This window comes from Maniola jurtina, chromosome 15 (assembly GCF_905333055.1).
Source record: "Maniola jurtina chromosome 15, ilManJurt1.1, whole genome shotgun sequence".
Taxonomy (NCBI): Eukaryota; Metazoa; Arthropoda; class Insecta; order Lepidoptera; family Nymphalidae; genus Maniola; species Maniola jurtina.
Window position 1 is genome coordinate 4,208,365 of NC_060043.1, and position 20,715 is coordinate 4,229,079.

A 20,715-nucleotide genomic window follows, 5' to 3' on the forward strand; every position below is an offset into this window, starting at 1 on the left:
AGAGGAAGCGCGGCGGGTATGGAAGTAAAAGCGGGACTTGTCGCCACACTAACTTTTTTACCCGACTGCGACAAAGGCAAATGGAAGGGTTTTGATTTTAGCAGATGTATGTATGTTTGTATCCAGCTTCTATGTGTTCCACCGTAGTGTCTAAACTACTGGGTAGATTTTGATAAATGAGGTGTCAATTGATTCGTTGTAAAGGTCCGGGTGACATAGCATATATTTTGTACGAAAAACATTCACCTTGACATCAAAAAAGTAGGGGTCATTAAAAAAATTTTTTTGCTATTGTATCGAGTGGGATGTCAAATGAAAGAGGAGAAAATTCTAAGTACATTAATATAAATGTACATATAACAACATTAAAATATTATACAAAGCGACAGAAAAACAATATTACTCTAATATTTCAGCATTTATTAAAAGATCGCAGTCAGGTTTTAGTTTTCAACTTTATCTTGTTTTATTGTGGGTTAGGCTTGCAAATGACAACAATCATGTCTGAGAGAGCTCATAGATGATAAGGTCTAAGTTGGAGCGCGCTTGCCCTGAAGATGCCTATTCACTCTTGCCTTGAAGGCATTAAGTTATACTTGGAAAAAAACTCAGATGCAGGAAGATATTCCGCACCTTAGCAGTTTGTATGAGAAACATAACAGCAAAGCGTATCGTACGAGTAGATTGGATCTCGTAGGAGAGAGCGGTAGAGATTGTTTACGCCGTGATTAGAGTGGCGCTATGTCTACATGAAAGTCTTAGAATCTTTTTTTTTATGAATATTAGTTATGTATTTTAATCATGACTAACATTCCCCTTTCTCCTCCAACTAAGCAATAAGCTTGTGCAGGGAGTGGGTACGACAATAGTGCAACGGGTGGGGTTTGAACCGCTGACCTTTCGGATTTCAGTCCGCTCCTATAACCGTTGAGCTATTGAGGCTTTAATCTAATTAAGCTTTAATAATTAATGCTATCATTAGGCTGAATGCCTATTGGCTTGTAATGTTAGAGCGAACGTAACAAACTGAGTCTGTTTCAGCAGTAGTCCAGGTGGCAGTTCTGTAACCCTTATAAAAATGTGCCCATGTTCCTTCAAGCTACTTGACACTGCACTGGTGAAGTGCATTGTATTGGTCTACCACTACAAAAAGCCACCAAACAAGAAAAGAAGTTGTGAGTTTTAGTATAAATCTCATATTCATAAGTAGGTTGTTACATACATGACCATAAATAAAATATTGATTTAATCAGGTTAGCAAGATAAACCTGCTGCTGATAATATGAGCTATAAAATATGCATTTTGAGGTTAAAACCTTTTGCCAATTCACATAGGATGATGAGTCAATGAGTCCTCAGTTTATTACAAACATGGCTGTGATAACTAATAATAATAGCTTTTTCTCTTAATTTGCATTGCCTGAGCACATTAAATTAAACACAGAGAGCATTAAGTTGATTTCAAACTACGGAATATAATTTATTATATAAATATCGCTCACCCTACTTTTAAATGTCACTGGTCACACTGTTAGATGTAATAATATTACATCCAAGTTCACACTTAGATGTAATAATATTACATCTAAGTGTGAACAGTGACATTTGAAAGTAGGGTGAGCGATATTTATATATTATATTATATTTCCGTAGTTTGAAGGCAACTTAAATGAAAGAGCAATTATTTAGATCTGTCATTTTAGTTTAGTTTGGAGGATGTATACAACTGAATAAGTCAGATTGCTGTACACAATTTTTACCATGCTCTGACCAGGCATGGGCTGCTTCCTCAAAACAATAGTAAAGTTTGAAATCACAAAGTCGTACCGCCAAGCGATTTAGAGTTCCGGTATGATGCTGCATAGAAACCGATTGGAGGAATGGGTTTAATAAAACTGCTATACCCCTTCCAAGTTAGTCTGCTTCCATCTTAGACTACATCATCACTTGCCATCAGGTGAGATCGCAGTCAAGGGCTAACTTGTATCTGAATAAAAAAAAAAGTCTCACCTGCGCTTTATGCAGAACTTTTAATGCATACTCCTTGTTTTCACTTAGTTTCTTTACTTTTACAACTTCTCCAAAGGCCCCTTTTGCAACGGTTTCTATAATCTCAAAATCTTTTTGAAGAAGGTCAGTGGTAATAGGGAATTCAGGCAAGAATATTGACTCCTTGTGTGCAACTGGCCAAGCAGTTTTACTTGCTTCCAATGGGTTCCTTAATGTTGAATCATTCCATCTGTAATATAAGTTGTTGGATATTGTTGACACTCTGATAGACCTAAAAATGGGTTAACAGCAAAATAGTGTGTGTAATTTGAGTTAGATTGCATTTAAAAAAAACTGACCAAGTGAGAGTCAGACTCGTGCACTGAGGGAACCCTCAGTGTGTGAGTCTGACTCATATATTCGGGTAGCTTTTCCGACATTTTGCACAATAAACCAAAAACTAATAAGTAAGCATAAAAATAAATAAAAATCTGTTTTAGAATGTACAGGTAAAGCCCTTTCATATGATTCCCCACTTGGTATAGTTATCTTACTTTGAAAACTGAAAACACTAATTATATGTTCATGAACATTTTTTTTGTGATGTAATAACAAATTCATAGTTTTTGGATTTTTTCCTTTACTTGTGCTATAAGAGCTACCTGCCAAGGCTAACTAGCTAAGAGCTAGCTGCCAAATTTCATGATTCTAGGTCAACGGGAAGTACCCTATATGTGTTCTTGACAGACACGACAGACAGACAGGCAGACAGACAACAAAGTGACACTATAAGGGTTCTGTTTTTTCTTAACCCTAAAAAGCTGGGGTATGATGACCTAGAGAAATGAAGAACCAAGACTGTAGTGTTCCATCAGTTTGTTTATCTGTACAAGTACAAGAAGTCCAAAAGCAAGAACAATTATTTATACTACTGATTCTGAATGATGGTATGCTCATAGTGTATTACAAAAAATTGTACTCATTAAAAAACAGTTTCACATTCAGGGAAATTAAGACAATGCATTAATTAAAATCTTAACGTGAACTACAAAATTCGACATTGTTGTAACAGATTTTGACTCTATTTAAGAAAAGAGAGTTGAAATCTAAAACTAAGTTTAACAATTTGTTGACATATCAAATTTAGTGACTAATTTATTTTATTGAAAACCAACATAAACAACTATTTTAATGAGCAAAATATACATGAAATTAAAAGTGATATTTAAGGGAATATACATCCTTGCTTTTATTTTAATGATGCAACCATACATAAAATTAGACTGTGATAATAAAAAAAAGGAAATGTATCTTTATATACATACCTTGTCTTTGTTTGGTCACTGAATGTAGAACTAATAAAGTTTCAGTGTACATATATGGGAACACTTCATAATGGTATTAGAGAGCAGCTTATGGAAAAGTGTAACATACTTAATCTGTAGTGACCTAAATATTAAACAGGATTGTTAGAAACTTAATGTGTGTAGATATGCACTGACCTTCGCCTAGAGATCCGAGACCAAGGCCGTGATGCGCTGTAAACTGACTGGCTGCTTGTTACGCTTACAAAGGAGCGCCCGCTGAGGTTGCCGACGAAATGGGATAAGCTGAACTATACACAAAAACAATACAACTCTAAACGACTTATCGAACAAAAGACTGACACATGCCAAAAATAATTACCGCGATTCCCGCAATAAGTATATCCAAAAATATAAAGCGCGATTCATCAACAAATATTACAACGTGAGTTTAATACTAACAAAGCGTTTTTGATTGTTACGTATTTCTTCAGCTGAGAATGACATTAGCAAGTTTTCCTCTCATCGCAAATTACCTGACTCGTAACCGCTTGACCGTCGCGCGCGTGCACTGAATGCTTATGGTTCCGGTGTTCACTATTTTTATGGTGCGAATTTCCCATTAAACTCTATTAATGCGATGTGCATGCAGTAATCGAAAATATTAATTTTAATTTTTAAAATCACGCACACCCTGCGTCTAAATTTAAACCCATAGACTAATTTTGAAAATATAGACAAATGCCATGCCAAAAATTAATTTATAGATTAAATATTCAAGTTTGTCTCTAAATTAAAAAAATTAGATTTAAGGTGCATCTACACGTGCCGTTCGGACTTCGGAGTAAAAAGCCGGATTGTGGTGTTAGGTCACTAATGTTCGAACATTATCGTTCTTACTTATTGATTTCAAATGAAAAATCTAAGACAAGAGAATGGATTTAGGAGCAATAAAACATACATTGAATGCTTAGTTTATTAATCATGAAAAAGACAAATATTCAAATCTTAATACAAACTTTGCTCTAAATGTACCTACCTATCGAATGTGAAAATTATTTTGAATAATAAATAGTTTCCTTGGACATGTTGGCGTGATTTTCTCCTTAAAGTTTTGTATTAAATTTTTTTGTGTTATTATTCTTTATCTTTTTCAAATTAATGTAATGCCTGAACTTTTGCTTTGCCCATCGGGAAAATCCTAGAAAGACTTCAATGACAAAAATAACAAAACTGAGTCCAACCAACAACCAGTAGCATTTGAATATACCTTCCATTTCTTCCATTCCTAAAGGTTCTACCGGTACCTCTTCTTTTATATTTTTATACCGGTATTCCATCCATTTCCATATTATACCCCCTTCAAATAATCTCATCATATAGTCATTGAAATATGGAGTTATAGGACTGTTTTTATGAAGCATCATGTGTAAATAGTGACTATGAATTCTTGCATCAGAAGCTATATGTAGAAATTGTTGACCTTTTTCATCTAACATATTTCGCACTAAATAGCGGCCATTAGCACAGTCTATGATACAAAATCTGTGGCTATCGTTAACCAAATGGTTTACACAAGTATACATGTCTGGTACGGGTTCCATTCGAGAAGTAATGATTATGTATTTTTCTTCAGTTTCTGGAAGAATAACATCTGGTGACGCCATCCCTTCAATTTTGTATCCTTTCTCAATTATATCTTCAAACGTATCTACATCTTTTCCACGTTTATGAGCAGAAAATAAAGAAATTATAGCAGCTTGTGTGTTAAAATTTATTACGAAAAAGCTCCAAATGGATATCGTCAAAAATATTCGAAAAGATCCTCGTTGAGGCGGATTATAAAGACTAATTGATAAAACTGTTCTGAAAGCATTTATCAAGTCTTTTCCAGCTTGATCTAAGCTGAATTTTTGGAGCTGTTCCAAATTAAATATAAAAAATACAAACCAAGTAGAAAGAAAACACAGCACAAACTGAAATATAACACCTAAATTCGTTTGTATCAGTTTTGCATTAAATATTATGGTCTCAAAGTCGGCGCGTCGTGACAAGAAGCAAACACCGCTATCTATCAATGGAAACGTATATTCTATCTCAGCTATAATTATATCAAATTGATAAATAGGAAATAATATCAAATCTTCTTTTCTTTGCATAAATGAAAACACTCGCTGAATATTGATTTCGAAATCAAATTGTTTTTTCATTAGTTCTTTTCCAGAAGACAGGTCAATAGTAAAATTTAATAGTGCGGCCATAGTATTCCAGATCATCCCATCTCTACAGTAAAGGGTGTAGGTGCCATTGTCATGCTCTTTTATACCTAGGAAGGGTAACACTTCTATACTAAATGCTCGCAGCGTAAAACCATGCAGATTTTTTCCTTTATCTTCAAATAATGGTAAATTTTGAATGTTTTTCACACTTTCATAATATAATATTGAAAGTGTATCATATCCAATACAAGTCCCGAGATAGTCAGCTCTCAATTTTGAATTCAGTGTCACATTATGACAATGATTTACACAAATGAAGCTGTCTGCAAAAGTTCCAATGGACATGCCTATTTTCTTTGCTGTCCAACAACCGAACATATTACTGAGTTGGTAATTGTCGCTCATATAAGGACTAAAATGGGTTAACATCATTGTTTCCTCTGAATCTTTATAATGCACAATTACTACATTTATAGCTCTATAATACCAGAAGATAAAAAATATTTTAGCAATAATCTCTTTCTCGTACGGGGCATGATAATATACAATAATGTTTGCGAGAGAATGCCAATAGGCCAGAGTTACCGTTTTTGTCATAGCATTTTCAAAATCTTCGAAATTTAGACAGTTTAATATGATTACATTAGAGTGGTAGGGTACAACGTTTTCAATTTGCTCATCCTCTTCGTCTATATCGGAAACAGTGCTAGTTAATTGCAGTTTTTTTAAGTTGTTATATAGTGCGTTCGGCAATGTCCCGACAAATAAAATGTTATTCCATCCGTTACTTTTTAAATTGTTTTTAATTATTTCAGCCTGTAATAAATGAAAAATAAAAATTACATTTGTGATGCGATAAAAAGTACATACGGGATATTGGACGTCACGTTGTACCAGAAACCAATCCGGCTGGTGTAAGTGACGCGTTTCTCTATGAGTTTTGTCGATTTTATGGCGGCGCTACATGCTTGCAATAAACAACATATTCTATAAGTTCGCGACAGGTCGACGTGGCAATCGGGCATGAAGCCGAGGAAATCACACACACCCGCACGTAACCCGCGCTATTCCGCAACGCTTAGAGCGGGGGCTGTGCCGGGCGTTTCCACCCCAAGTACCATATCGACTTATGGCACTGTAGTTACCTACTTGCATCAGTAAACACCACGCTGTATTTTTATACTGCCTGCCCAATGGCAAGTGCTCCCAAGCTTTGACAATTTGGCAAGCACCAGTCCACACGCTTGCTAGTGCTAGTTGCCCTTGTTGTATGTCGCATACATGTAGCGCCGCCATTACACATTCAAGAGTTAAAACTACCCACATTTTTTTCTGCAGATAATTTTAAATCGTATTTAAATGTTGATATTTTTCTGTAATATTTTAATACATTTCAGCATAAATCATGTACCTAAGTAATGCTAATAAAATATAACTAATGAAGCCAGGACGTAAATGTAAGTAGGTTAACAATTACTATTCTAATTAATAATTATACAATTTATTGTTGAATGAAGAAAACCTATAGTGACTTAAGTAGGTACCTACTTACTATGATATCAATTTTGTGGGTCTCTACATCTGAAGAGCTCTCTATTATTTGCTGAAAACCTCCAACTGCATAACGAAATAGTGCGGCGAACAAAATTATTTTCGAACAGACCATGATAGCATTTCCTCATAGGTACGTCACTTTTGTTCAGGGGTCCCAAAACAAATGAATTATACGAATAATCTGGTAAAGGGTGAACTCAAATGCATACTTAATACCTACATTATTGCTATAATACCTAATCATGTCATCAGATATTATCACAGAACATTGAATACGATATGCTAAGCTGATTTCTAGTCGATTTGAATATTATTTTTGTAGACACTTAGTTTATTAAAAAATGATTATGATTTAGGTAGGTTATTTGGTAAGTCAAAGACTAAGTACTAATAATGATAGCGGATTGTCATTATAGATAAATACTTATTGGAAATTGTAGTAAAAAAATCATTTGTAATACTAATTTGCTACGTAACTATGTTTTGATAACAACTCATGCTTCATCATAATCCTTTTCCATAGCACTAATAGTATGGAAAAGGATTATGATTTTTAATTGTGCACTTGCCTTCATTCGTCTGCGTTAACCATTAACCCACCATTATCTGAAAGCAAGAGTTCTAGTTTCGATTCCCGGTTGAATCTGTGTAAAAACGTAGTGATTACATTCTCTTTGTATAATGTTTTGTACATGGTCGACTTAGCGATGGTTTTATTGTGGTGGAAGGAATAAAAATAAAAATACAATTTTCGATTTAACAGTATATTATTTATTTTTCATTTAACAATACTTAGATCACTGTTTAATATGACTTAAAGTCTATCATTAATCTTAATATCACCCAAAAATGCAATAAAGTTTACAAGGCAAAACTCTCTCAAAAATAAAAAAAAGCAATAACATAGTTGATTTAGGTAGGTATAGTAGGTACGCGACAGTTCGAGATGGCAATCGCACACCCGTACGTCATCCGCGCTATCCCGCACCGCGTTAACGCGGAGTTGTGCGGGGCGTCCTCACCTCGATTGCCATGTCGACCTGTCGCGAACTATATGTACTTCGTATAAAATATACATACATGAAAAATATAACAAGGACTTCGGACATAAGGATATAATTAAGAATATATTATCATTGGTTTACCTTAGTAAAAAGAGTCATAGGCGCAACGCTCACCTACAGAGAAATGCGGAGCCAAGGCACAATGTTCCATTTGTATAACAATTGAAACTCAACTTTATTTACTTTGATTTACAGTTCAAATTGGTATTATGAAAACAAAATGGGGGAAACTCAAAGGAGGCGCTTTGAAATTGAATGACAGAAGTCGGATGTAGGTATAAACTACAAGTACCATACAAATAGTTCTATGGCTACTTCAGAACGTATTTTCACGGATTCGGATCGGATGCAGTGCGCAAGGGCGTTTGAGAACTCATTCGTATTCGTTATCGTAAAAATACGATTCAAAGTGACCGCCATACAAAAAATAAGCGGGCGGTCACTTTGAATCGTCTTTTTAAGAAAACGAATGACGTCCACAAAGACCTAACCGCTCTTGGGTACGCTTTCCTGCGCAAACGAATTTTGCCAATACGAGAAGTGATAACTTTGTATATGGATATACGCGGGCGGTTATTTTAAATCGTACTTTTACGAAAACGAATTTAACACGAATAAGTGCATAAACGCCCTGACCGCTCTTAGGTTACGCTTTTCTGCGCAAATGAATTTTGACGATGCGACTTATAATTGGTAACTTTGAATATGGAATCATTCCAAAACGGTCTTTTTTTTTAAAGAATATTAGCCATTTTAATAATGATTAATATTCCCCTTTCCCCTCAAACTAAGCGTAAAGCTTGTGCCAGGAGTAGGTACAATAGCTACGGGTGGGGTTTGAACCGCCAACCTTTCTGATATCAGTCCGCTCCTATAACCGTTGAGCTATTGAGGCTCCACACTTCAAAACTGGCAATCATTTCCTAGACGCTAAATACTTCTGCAACTGTTCCCACGCTCGGTCTATCTGCACTTGTGTATACTCGTAACTCCAGTAGGGGCTGAAGACGATATTGGCTTGGGCCACTTGTTCTAAATTCGAGGGTTGGGCGTCAACCCTCTGCTTGGCTTCCTCTTCCGATAGGTTGTTGCGTTCTTGCAGTCTTTTAACTGCCTGTGAAAAGAACAAAAATGTAAGTAAGACCCTTGAAGGTCTCTCAGTTCACTATACGATCATGCAGTCAGGTAATAACATGAGTACTCACTTCAGCAGGCGGTACAATCACAGCCCAGAGCTGGTGGCAGTAGGTATACCACTTAGCTCGCACCATCACAGCCGCTTCCATCACTACCACCTTATAGCCCTGCGAGCCGAGAGCTTTAATACGTCTCTGCGCCTCTTCGATGACCGCCGGCCAAACTATTTGGTTGAGTTTCTCTAGCTTTTCCTGAAAGTTTTGAGCTTTATTGAAAATCTAGCTAAAACAATGTTCCTTAGTTTTCAGTTGAATCATAATTATATTATTAACTAGCTGATGCCCGCAGCTTCGCCCGCGTGGATTTAGGGTCTGAAATCCCGTGGGAACTCGTGGGAATCGATTAAAAAAAAATTACGCAAATCGGTTCAGAAATCTCGGAGATTTCGGTATACATAGGTAGAAAAACACAACTCCCTTTTTGAAAGTCGGTTAAAAAAGTAGCCTATGTTACTCCCTGGCCAATTCTCTACTTGTCTGTGAAAATCCCGTCAAAATCGGTTCAGCCGTTCCAAAGATTAGCCTTTTCAAACAGACAGACAGACAGACAGACAGACAGACCGACAGACAGACAAAAATTTTAAAAACGTGTGATTCAGTGTTGGAATCGTTCAAATAACCATATGAGCTTAATATGAGGTAGTTATTTCGAAATTACAGACAGACACTCCAATTTTATTTATTAGTATAGATAAGTGGAAACCGATCAAGTACGGTTCCTTGCCAACGTATAGGTAAGTTATCACGTAGTACTATACTACGTCTTAAGAGAAAAAGATAGCTCTACATTTATACACTATCCACGTAGGTCGTAGAGTATTGGGGCTCTCTCTGTTACGTAATCCCATACTAATGACAAAGACAGAAACACAGTAGGCGTTTAACTATTTTGAGTGGCCAATCACAAACGAAACTATGTTTTCGGAATTAATTTTCGGCTCATACAGCTCATGGGTGATTTATATCACAGTTTAGCATCGCTGCTTCCTTTAATCTAAAAGATGGAATTTTTCCAATAGGCTATCCCCTCACCTTATCACTAAAGACGATACCACCAAGTTTCCTCCTGTCCACTTCACCGTGTTCGGTAATGACGTCATTGCCGAACTCCTCCGAGATGGTGCGGTTCAGAGGCAAGCCCGGCTTGTACAGCTCATGGGCGATTATATCACAGTTCACCACCGCTGCTCCCTTTAATCTAAAATTTTTTTACAAATTGGTTCAGAATTTTGGGAGAAATTAGTGCACATTTCAAAAATATTGGACATAACTGTCATTTATGTGTATTAGGTACTTTGTTTCTGTTAAAAGGATGGGAATTGGGATTCTAATATGCATTCATCTACATAATCAAAGTTCCACAGATTTGCACTGCTAGAATATGGTATACTCTTCCGGCTTCCATTTTCCCCGCGAGCTATAAAGTTGGTATCTTCAAAAAAAGAGTAAATAAGCACCTTCTACGCAGGCCCGTTTCATCTGCTGCATCATCTTTTCGTACTTGATGTGATTGTAGTCAAGTGCAAGTGTAATATGAATATGCAAGGGAAATCATAAACCCATTTCAATAAAAAAAATTACTCACTTTAATTTATTGGTGATATTACTTTTTCCACTAGCAATACCCCCAGCCAATCCGATGACATAAGGCCAATCAGGAATGTTTGGATTGGGCTGTGAACAAAATAATTATAATATTGGAATTACAAAAAAAAAAACAAATGCTTATAGATTATTAACTTTTACGAATTACGAATCCCTATTTTTCTAGTTCTCAAACTGTTTGACTTAAATAAGATCCTATGCACACCCGAATTTCGGGTATGAAACAATGGCAGCCATGGCATACCGCTTTTAAAGTTCTTTCTAGCGCCAGAATAAAATAAAAATCTGTCTTATTGCATGTTTTAAAGTAGACATAATTACCTTAGGCTCCTTTAGCAGTGTCCCTAGTAATCGCATCCGAAAATTACTAGAGCTAACTTTGGTTTCCTCTTCATTGGACTGTTGGTCCAAATCCTCTGCAATCCCTATTGTGTAAACATCTAATGGTTGAAGTCCATTTGTTTGGCGTTTTTCATTTATTTTTATGGCACCGCGTTTTGTTTCCTCGCTTACTACTATTAACTAGAACAAAATTATTTAAAATAGTCTAGGTATGTCTATATTAAGAAAAAAAAAAGTCAGATATTATTATAATAAAGTGTTACTATTCCGGTTCCTTAAATGTTAACAAAGCTATTCTAATAGATTAATCAGAGATGTACATTAAAAATAAGAAAGGAAGTTGCTTCCTGAGGCAGGCACACCTAAAAAGATTGATCTTGACACTTCAATAAGTTTTTTTTTGGTAAAAAACTTGAAAACTAAGATGAATAAAATGCTTTAAAATAAAATAGAATAACAAAATCAAATCATATAGCGTACACAATCGATTGCTTTATAAAACAAAAAAATATAAACATAAAATCTGAAAAATGTTACAAGATTATTACAATTCATGATTTCTTCTTGGATTAAAGACGGAAAAGTAATATTATTTTACCTGAAATCTGGGATCATCCTTTGTTGGTCCATAGACATCTTGAATAGGGCACACATTATACTCAAGATCGGGGTTAATATCTCTTAGAAAGTCTAACACTGCTTCCATTCTTTTTTCTATAGGCTCTATTAACTCCCATAATGTTTTTGCTGTAGGAAAAAAACTAATTTGAATAAATACTAAAGTGGCCGGACTAAAAGTATAAGTATCCTTTTCACAATTTTCCCTGAGGTGTAAAGTGAATTTCGTAAACCAAAAGACCCACAGTTAAAAAACTAATGTATACATATTTGTATAAAATATACATATATATATATTTTGCGTTAAATAAACATACATATATATTTTGCGATTAGGCACACTATTTGGAATATAAGACTACTAACAATTGTGTGGGATTTCTAAAGAATTCGCGCCACAAATGTTGAGTTAATAGCGCATCAAGTCATACATTCATAGCGCGATTTCCTCAAGTGATATTTTACAATGGGCTAATGCACTGATCCAAACTTAAAATGTATTAGTAGTAGGCATCTTTTATGATCATTTTAAACATGATTATTATTCTTTATATCACCAAAAACCTTTTAAAATTGCAATTGAATTGAATATTATTATATCCCTTACACTGAATCATATTTACATCAGTTACTCCAACTGTGACATGCTTGGTTGCTCTCAAAGCAGCTTGCGATAGGAGGATTTTATGTCCATTGTGCAGTCTGTCGAATGTACCACCTAAAGCTACATATTCATAAGTCTTCACCATCTCAACTTCATTGTGACCAAGCTCATTTGAAAAAAAATTCTCATCAATATCTGTTGAAGAATGCAAATGAATAAATCAAATGGAACATTTTCTATCATATGTAAAAAAAAAATTACTAATATTATTAATGGGAAAGTGTGTTTCTTTGTTGTTTTGTCTTTTAATCAGGTCTAAAACTACTTTTTAGAGCAAGCAAGTGTAACAAATAAAGGTAGATATCTTTACAATCTTCTTGTGTATATTTCAATTACTTACCTATACTTTGTACTTGAGTCTCTGGTGGAACCTTTTCAAGTAAGTTGACAATAACATCCTTGGATAGTTCCCTATCATACATGATCAGTTGTAAAGATTTATTTGTTTTTATTTTCTCTACAGGATCTACTGGCTTTAGCATCAGTCTTACATCCAAGTTGCCACATTGTGTTGATGCCTATTTTGTTGAGAAACAATTAATTTTTCAAATATTAATCAATTATTTTATAGGCAAGTATTGTATGTAGTAGGTTTTATAGTTAGGTCAGGAAAACTTTGTGCAAGTCTCAAAAACAACTGTATAAAGTTTCATTGCAATGGAATGAATAAATAGTACAGGACCAAATAAGGGTGCCAATGGGACCCTTACTACTAAGCCTTTGCTGTCCATCTTGTAAAATGTGTGTGAACTATGAGTTCAACTCACACTTGACTGATTTTTATATAATATACATATACATAGATGTAAATTGATTAATTGTGTAAAATGATACATAATTCATACACAATACTTGTGCATTTTTTATCAATTTTACTACCTAAACAAAATGTTTTGTAAAAGCACAAATTTTTTTTTTACTCACTTTAGTGTAAAGATTTACTATCTGTTTATTAATAATGGGCAATGAGCTGTCTGGACCACTATGGAACTTTATGTACAAAACATTTTTCACAAACTTTGACACTTTTGAGCAGTACTTGTGGGCTTTGGCAGCGTTAGATACAAATAGTATACCATTGTTAGCCATTGACACTGCAACTGAAAAAAAATCACACATACAAAACTCTAGATGATGGGGAAGCAACCCGTGCACCCACTTACTTCTCGAATTCCCCTTGCACCCACTGGTGGGAGAAGTCAGTGGGTGCACAGGTCGCTTCCCAGATGATGATGATTTTATATATGAGTACAATTCATCACATTATCAACAAAGCATGATAAAAACAACGTTAGTACTACGATTAAAGGATTACGACTACGATAAACGTAAGTGCTATGATTTTAAAGAAGTTAAGGACCTATAGTATGATTCTAAAGCAAATAATAATCATACATGCTACTTAAAAAGACAAATTATGTCAATGAAACCTACCTGATTTATTTTTATTCATTATAAAGTAATACGAAACGATTGAGATAAACACCACAGTAATTGACACTCTAAATGCAATGTTGTTCATGATAGTGCAGAATGGTCCAAAGGTCGACAGATCCATACATAATTTTCCACAAAATTACAAGAACAGGGATTTACGTTAACTAAACATCATTTTGTATATTAAATAACAATCATTCACAGGTTCTATTATTACAAACATAATTTAATGGATACAATACGGCTTTTTTTTGTAAAGTTCTAGCCTAAAAAATGTAATGTTGGATACGGATGAATAATAATTTGTTACCTACATAAAATACGAGGATCGATAGAGCGCCGCAAAAAATAATAAATACCAAACCTATAAAACGGAAATTATTATCACAACCCTAAAAATAAAATCAATTTTCCTGGATAATTTCCCTTTTGAAGCTTGTTTACAATCCGAATCACAGACCACGAATCATCCGAATTCACCATAAGTCATAACCATGTCATAACCTAAACCAATCACGTCAAATGTCAAAGTCCAAAAATTCGTTTGTGTACCTTTTTTTTCGTCTGGCTTTACACTGATTAGCCAATGTCAAGTTAGTAGTTATTCACAAGTTAGGGAAACTATATGTATGAGTATGGACCCTGTCTGTGCCGGCGCCCGCCGACATACACTCGGCGCCCTTTTAGAGCGCCTCTCAGTCAGTTCCACCTCCAATAAACACTAGTAGAACACAAAAATCGGCCACTTCCAACAAAAAACACTCCAAAAAGGCACTACACGCGCGCCAGCAAACGCCACCACAGACGAAGTCGTTTACAGAGACATGCTACCTAAACAAGATTGTGCACTGAGACACCAAAAACGAGCCTATTGAGATAGCGCTAAATTGGAGTGTGTCCCTTTCTATTAGGGTGACAACACGATTTGATAATGTAAGACATTTGACAATGAGAATAGGAGAGGATGAATCATCATGATAACCCATCGCCGCTCACTACTGAGCACGGGTCTCTTCTCAGAATGATAAAGGTTTAGGCCATAGTCTGCCGCGCTGTAGTTATAAAAGTAGAGAAATTCAATTTTTTTTGTTCTGCGAAAAAGTACCAGTCATGTTAAGTATGGGTACCTATAATATAGGTAAGTAAAATTATTTTGTATAATCTGGTGCATGTGTTTAGGTCCTAAACAGTTTTAGGAAGTTCGTAAGCAAGGCATTCTTTTGGGAAAATTGATGGTACAGCGTTTCTTTTTAAAAAAAATTCAGTGCACACGAAGCCGTAGCAAAATCTTCCGCTTTAAAATGCATTCCGCAAACTGCCTAATATTTGGTGATATTTCCTGGAATGACAGCGATCCATTTTTGCCTTAAGTCTTCATTTTTGAGAAATCTATCGATAAACAGAAAAAACACTTCCATTAAACAATCAAATTATGGTTACCTTACTACTTCTGTATAGTATAGTACAGAATGTTCGCCATATTGTTTTGCTTGACACCCAGTGTTGTCATCCTATTAATTTAAAAAAATATTTATAATACTTTTTAAACTAAATGATATTTTAATGACATTATAAAATAAAGATAACAGTATGAAAATTACTGCGAAAACAAAAGAAAGTAATCTTGTTGTTTGAAATTAAATAAACAATGAATAAGAACTTTGTGAGCTACATCATAATTCGTACCATAGAAAATATTTTTTTTATGCTTGCAATCCATTAGACAGTGACACACTCCAATTTATAGACCTCTCGCTCGGCTCGTTTTTCCGCTTAGCATAATTGTATTAGAAATTGGACTTTATGCTAATGCAATAGAATTTATTTTTGCAGGGAATTAAAGCTGAAGTGCACAATCATGTTTAGGTAGCACGTCTCTGGTCGTTTGTGTACTTTACTCTATAATCAATCAGATTTTTTTACGGGCTGGTTTGGCTCTAGATTCTAGTTTTTTGAGCCCTGTGAAAATATCTTATAATTCTCATTCTACAATCTATTTCAAGCGCCTCACGCTTGTAGCATGATGTATATATAGCTTGTCTAAGGTGAAATGATGCGCCCCATGGTTAAAACGGGGGCTCTCAATGATCGAGGGTTAAAACAAATTACAAAACAAATAATAATCATGTAAACACTTTATTGTAGTTAGGTACCTACAAATATGAAGCTTCAAGAGCAGTGTATAAACTTAGGTATAGTACCTACCTACCAACTCATTTTTACAAACAGGGTCCAGAGTCAAGAGAAACAAATAAAATACTTAGGCGATAACTTTATTATAGTAAACAGTACTAATGCTATACTTAATCATATAATAAATATTCTCGGTAAATGCTCAAAATTGTTTAAACAAGCACCTAATGATCAAACGGTTCGATAAACGGATGTCGATGCATTATTATTAATTAGCTCTCTTTAGTTACGTAACTAGTTGTTACCTTGATACATTTTTGAGGTAATTATATAAGTAAAAAAATTATAAAGACCATGCCCATGAACTTCACCATGGCACCATGAAACAATGGCACCATAGAGTAGGATTTTATTAGGCACGAATCATTGGATGGTTCCGTACAAGTTTCGCTATTTCGCGTGCACGTTTTCAATGCTGCCCGCACCGCACTACCTTTCTAGTTATAGTTCATTTTCAACTACACGGCCAAACGAGAAATTATTACAAAATAAATGTAAAAAACTTAAAGTTCTTACCCACCTAGTTATTAATATTTAGCTGATAAATACAAAAAATGCTCCACTCCTTAATTTTAACAATAATATAAAGTAAGTAAGGCGTGCAGTTTCTACCTAGGCACTTATATGAAAAATCTCCATAAATTGAAGCGGTTAAGTTTCATTTTTCAGTGAAATTCCTATACCTTTAATAAAATACACATTATACATAATTAATAATTATTATCTAAGATACACCAACAACCAGCGAAAGATAAAACATAGAAGACGCCATTCTAAATAGGTATTAATTGAGATTAGAGGCCAGAAACTCACGTCTGTTAAGGTAAGATTTACAGAGTGATCTTAAAACGAGGCAGAATTATGTGAGGGATATGTGCATCTGTTTTAACTTTGTCTTAATTAGTCTAAGCAAAGTAAGAGTGCGCTCTATAGATCTCACCCCTAGACACGTAACTTCAATCAATTAAATTAGGGTAACTAATTTGCAACAGGCACATGATTGGTTCATATACCGGTGTCATACGACGATAAAGTGACAGTTACGGAGTAACAATCGAAGAAAAACGCATGTGGTAGAGTTTTCATTGGTTTTCATTACGCCATAATAGAGCGTATGGAATTATGCTTCCATGTTTTATCGTTCGATGGCTTACAGTAATTCCCTAGCTTCCTACACACTATTCTATGACATCTTTACTTTATAATTATTTAGGTATTATTTATAATAATAGAAAGCCTCAGCATAACTCATAACTAAAAACAATTAAAGCTAACTTTTTAAAGAAAAAATTGCGGCCGATATTTGATTGGTACTTACAACACTATGTGTGATAGTGTTGTAAATACTAATCAAATATCGGCCGCAATTTTTTCGTAGGCAATAATGATAATAGTTAATATTTTGCTTTGCTGTATCATTATTTTCTTTACTTGAATATCACCACCCAAAAGAGCTTACAAAACTTAATATACTTACCTAATAGATAAAAGCGACCTAAATAATAGTACCTACGTAGGTAAATAGAAAATTAGCTATCACTGTAAACTAGTCTGAAAGCGAGTGATTATACTTACATAATAAAGTTATAAAAAAAAAATATTATCTAACATGCATGTCCTCATTAACTGTTATACCTAATATTAATCTTCTCTGGTTCTTCTCGGTAGGAAAGGCATTCCGAACCAGTGGTAGATGATTTTGACGATTCAAAAGAACTTGTAAAAGTCTAATGGAATAAAAATATATTGTATTTTGAATTTTAATAAGTCTAGGGTCTAAACGCACCGTAAATCTAGGTGAGTAGGTACACACAGATATTGTTTTACAAGAAAAGCTATTTTTATATCGAATTTTCTGTAAGCATTACGATGCAATAAAGTTATAAGAACTAACACCTGATTTCATCGCGTCGTAAACAAATTTTTTTCACTGGACTTATCTAACAAACCTGAGTAAGTTAACAAAATAAATTGAAATGAATACAAATGAGATTGAATTTACATTTTGGTGGGATATAAAATTTTGTTCGTTTAATCTTATCAAAAACAATTATAATTAATCATCTAAATACTTATAAGTAATATTTATCTTTATCGATACTAATATTAAAGTAAAAACACGTAGAAAATTTTAATAAATAAGAAGCCATTTTCACCTTACAGAAGCTAAGTACAAGCACTTAGATAGATTTTATCAAAAATATCAGGAATTTTCAAAAACTACACTTAGGCACCTATACGCACGCTTCATTATTACAAGGAAGTCATAGTTTTAAAAAATTGAACTAGCTCCTAAAAAATCTTAGTATTAAAAGTGACTAGCAATGTCCTACGTAGATAAAAAAAATATAAGAGGTAAAATGTGTTCAAGTGTCTTCAATTATTCCATAATTTTCAAGCCTGAAAAAAAAACACAAAGTTTATTTACATCATATTCCATAGGTTCTTTCTTCCCAATACCATAGAACAGCGAGAAACTATGAGCGTTGGCATCCTTATGTGGTCGAAATCCAATCTAATCGTACGAAACGGTGAAGGAAAACGTGAAAGGACCTGCATGCCTAAGAGTTATCCATAATCTTCTCAAAGGTGTGCGCAGTTTACCAATCCATACTTGGCTAGCGTGTTGACTATATTATGGCCAAACCCTCTCATTTTGAGATCAGCCCCCCGATTGTGTAAGAAAAACGTACCTATTCGATTATGGTTATCGTCAAGAAATTCTGCCCTTTGATTGGCTGTGAAATTTTTATTTATTTTTTATTTTATTTTATTTATTTGACCACTTAAAACTATCATTACAGGCTAACCTAATGCGATAGCTAAGTTAACTTAAATTATTTATATCTACTTATTATTACATACTTTTATTATGTACAACTAACTGACTTAAACTTAAATAACCTACTTTATTTAAAACTTAACAAAAACGTTGTGGCCCTTATGAACTCGCTCAGTGAGCAGCTGAACAGGTCTATGTGTTCAGCGACCGAGTTGAGCGTGCAAGTCGCGCGCGTGAGCGGCGCCCGCTGCTGCAGGCAAGTGCGAGCGCGCGGTTGCGCCAGCAGTGGTGGCCTGCGTCTGCGTGACCCGCTGTCGCTCGGCACGCAAAAGCGTATCTCCTGCAGAACAGCAGGGTTATGCACCTTCCCTCTTAGCACCTTAAATACGTATGCCGCCAGGGATACTTCTCTTCTTAGTTCCAGTCTGCTGTATCCCACCATGCCCATGACAAACAGAGTGGGATACAGAAAAAAGGTTTAGAGCGAATGAACCAATCAAAGGGCAGAATTTCTTGTCGATAACGATAACCATGAATAAGTTTTTATAGCACAATCGGGGGGAGCCAGCGACGAGTTGATCATGATGATAATAAATAATTTACAACTTCTCTATAGACTACCTATGTAAGGTAGTAGGTAGGTATTTCACCTCAATTGACTTTTCATGACCGGATCAACGCATTTCTCGGAGTCGCATCCCAGTGTCGTCAGCAGAGACCCTCGTGTCTTCAGTGGGCGCCGAGCTGGACCGCGTGCCCCAGGTACCCAGAGTGGTTTCTGCGGGTACGCCGCGAACGCTACGCCATCTAGGTACAAGAAATAGTAAAAATAAAGTAGATACCTATATTGAGTTGAGGTACTTACTTATTCTGAACAATGCTTTACATAACTCAGATAATTGTGGTTTGAAAATTTTGACTGATAAACAAATTGTTCAACAATAGTCTCAGCTACACATTGACTATAGCCAGAGAATTGACTCATATAATGATCCAGAGTGAGTTAGAGTGAGGGAACTCTTGGTTTGATTCGACGGTATGTCAAAATATATGGGCTGTGGTACCGAGGAGTAAACCAAATAGTTTCTGGGCTATGGTGACGTAAAATCATAGAAAAATAAGGCTGCATTAGGGCTACCTGCGTCAAATGTACTAACACTTAAAACGCCTTCAAGGGACCTCGAAGCCTCGACGTTTTGTTAGATAGAAGTTCCCTTCGTAAACTGTGCTCTGATCTGAATTACATTTATCTAATTGTCTTATCGTTTTCCCCACTTCAATGGACATCATAACACAAGTACGCTGGAAGAGTTGTGACTTACAAAATGACAGTTATTTTTTTGCGCCAATTCGAAGAACGTACTGGGAATCAAAATTGATACTCTTTAGGCTCTGGCTCCTAAAAGAAATACCTTCACAAAACACTATATTTTGCACATTTTGGTCGTGTACAGATGGGACTATAAGTTAAATTCGGGTAGATACTCGAATACGGCCACGGACCAAATTTAATGTACGTATCCAATCGCGTTATCATTTTAAAAATCTTACTTTTTAGCGACTAAATTGCGAACTTTGTTCTTCCACACGAATATGAAGAAGATGTATATTCCGAGAGCGATATTCGACAGATCCACTACGACCCAGTACCAGTTGGAGCCCCCCACTGCGAAGCTGATGACCTCCACCGTCCAGTTCACGCCCATGATCACGAACAACTTCAGATACAGCCCGTATCTGAAATTAAA

General features: G+C 35.2%; 4 protein-coding genes and 1 long non-coding RNA gene across 9 annotated transcripts in view; 1 reads left to right on the forward strand and 4 right to left on the reverse strand.

Annotated features, from left to right (window-relative positions):
* LOC123872375 (serine/threonine-protein kinase S6KL-like) overlaps positions 1 to 4,019 on the reverse strand; it is a 69,478-nt gene extending 65,459 nt beyond the window's left edge. For both annotated transcript variants that reach the window (XM_045916605.1, XM_045916606.1), the window contains exons 1-3: positions 3,830 to 4,019; positions 3,492 to 3,604; positions 2,011 to 2,239 (exon numbers count right to left, since the gene is read on the reverse strand). In XM_045916605.1, the coding sequence (XP_045772561.1) occupies positions 2,011 to 2,239; positions 3,492 to 3,604; positions 3,830 to 3,916 (429 nt within the window). In that variant the 5' untranslated portion in view covers positions 3,917 to 4,019. The remainder of the gene's footprint in view (positions 1 to 2,010; positions 2,240 to 3,491; positions 3,605 to 3,829) is intronic.
* A 323-nt stretch (positions 4,020 to 4,342) lies between these two features.
* Positions 4,343 to 7,194, reverse strand: LOC123872368. Its single transcript, XM_045916594.1, has 2 exons — positions 7,065 to 7,194; positions 4,343 to 6,328 (listed from the first exon to the last, which is right to left on the reverse strand). Exons 1-2 carry the CDS (start codon positions 7,176 to 7,178, stop codon positions 4,400 to 4,402), a joined length of 2,043 nt encoding a protein of 680 aa, XP_045772550.1. The 5' UTR covers positions 7,179 to 7,194; the 3' UTR covers positions 4,343 to 4,399.
* LOC123872387 lies at positions 6,862 to 8,543 on the forward strand. Its single transcript, XR_006797469.1, has 2 exons — positions 6,862 to 6,969; positions 8,326 to 8,543. It is a non-coding gene; the product is annotated as an uncharacterized LOC123872387 (long non-coding RNA).
* LOC123872372 (bifunctional coenzyme A synthase) lies at positions 7,815 to 14,483 on the reverse strand. Of its 4 annotated transcripts, none has more exons than XM_045916602.1 (10): positions 14,357 to 14,483; positions 13,480 to 13,655; positions 12,896 to 13,073; positions 12,499 to 12,690; positions 11,872 to 12,020; positions 11,253 to 11,453; positions 10,912 to 11,000; positions 10,359 to 10,524; positions 9,336 to 9,518; positions 7,815 to 9,244 (listed from the first exon to the last, which is right to left on the reverse strand). In XM_045916602.1, the coding sequence occupies exons 2-10, from the start codon at positions 13,642 to 13,644 to the stop codon at positions 9,047 to 9,049; spliced, it is 1,521 nt and encodes a 506-aa protein (XP_045772558.1). In that variant the 5' UTR covers positions 13,645 to 13,655; positions 14,357 to 14,483; the 3' UTR covers positions 7,815 to 9,046. The 4 variants fall into 4 exon arrangements, with proteins under 4 accessions (XP_045772558.1, XP_045772557.1, XP_045772556.1 ...); XM_045916601.1 differs by having other exon boundaries at positions 14,307 to 14,472; XM_045916600.1 differs by lacking the exon at positions 14,357 to 14,483 and adding an exon at positions 13,990 to 14,258.
* Positions 14,484 to 17,568: 3,085 nt separating this feature from the next.
* LOC123872374 (G-protein coupled receptor Mth2-like) overlaps positions 17,569 to 20,715 on the reverse strand; it is a 36,655-nt gene continuing 33,508 nt past the window's right edge. The window contains exons 7-9 of the mRNA XM_045916604.1: positions 20,519 to 20,704; positions 19,618 to 19,774; positions 17,569 to 18,585 (exon numbers count right to left, since the gene is read on the reverse strand). Of these exons, the coding sequence (XP_045772560.1) occupies positions 19,642 to 19,774; positions 20,519 to 20,704 (319 nt within the window). The 3' untranslated portion in view covers positions 17,569 to 18,585; positions 19,618 to 19,641. The remainder of the gene's footprint in view (positions 18,586 to 19,617; positions 19,775 to 20,518; positions 20,705 to 20,715) is intronic.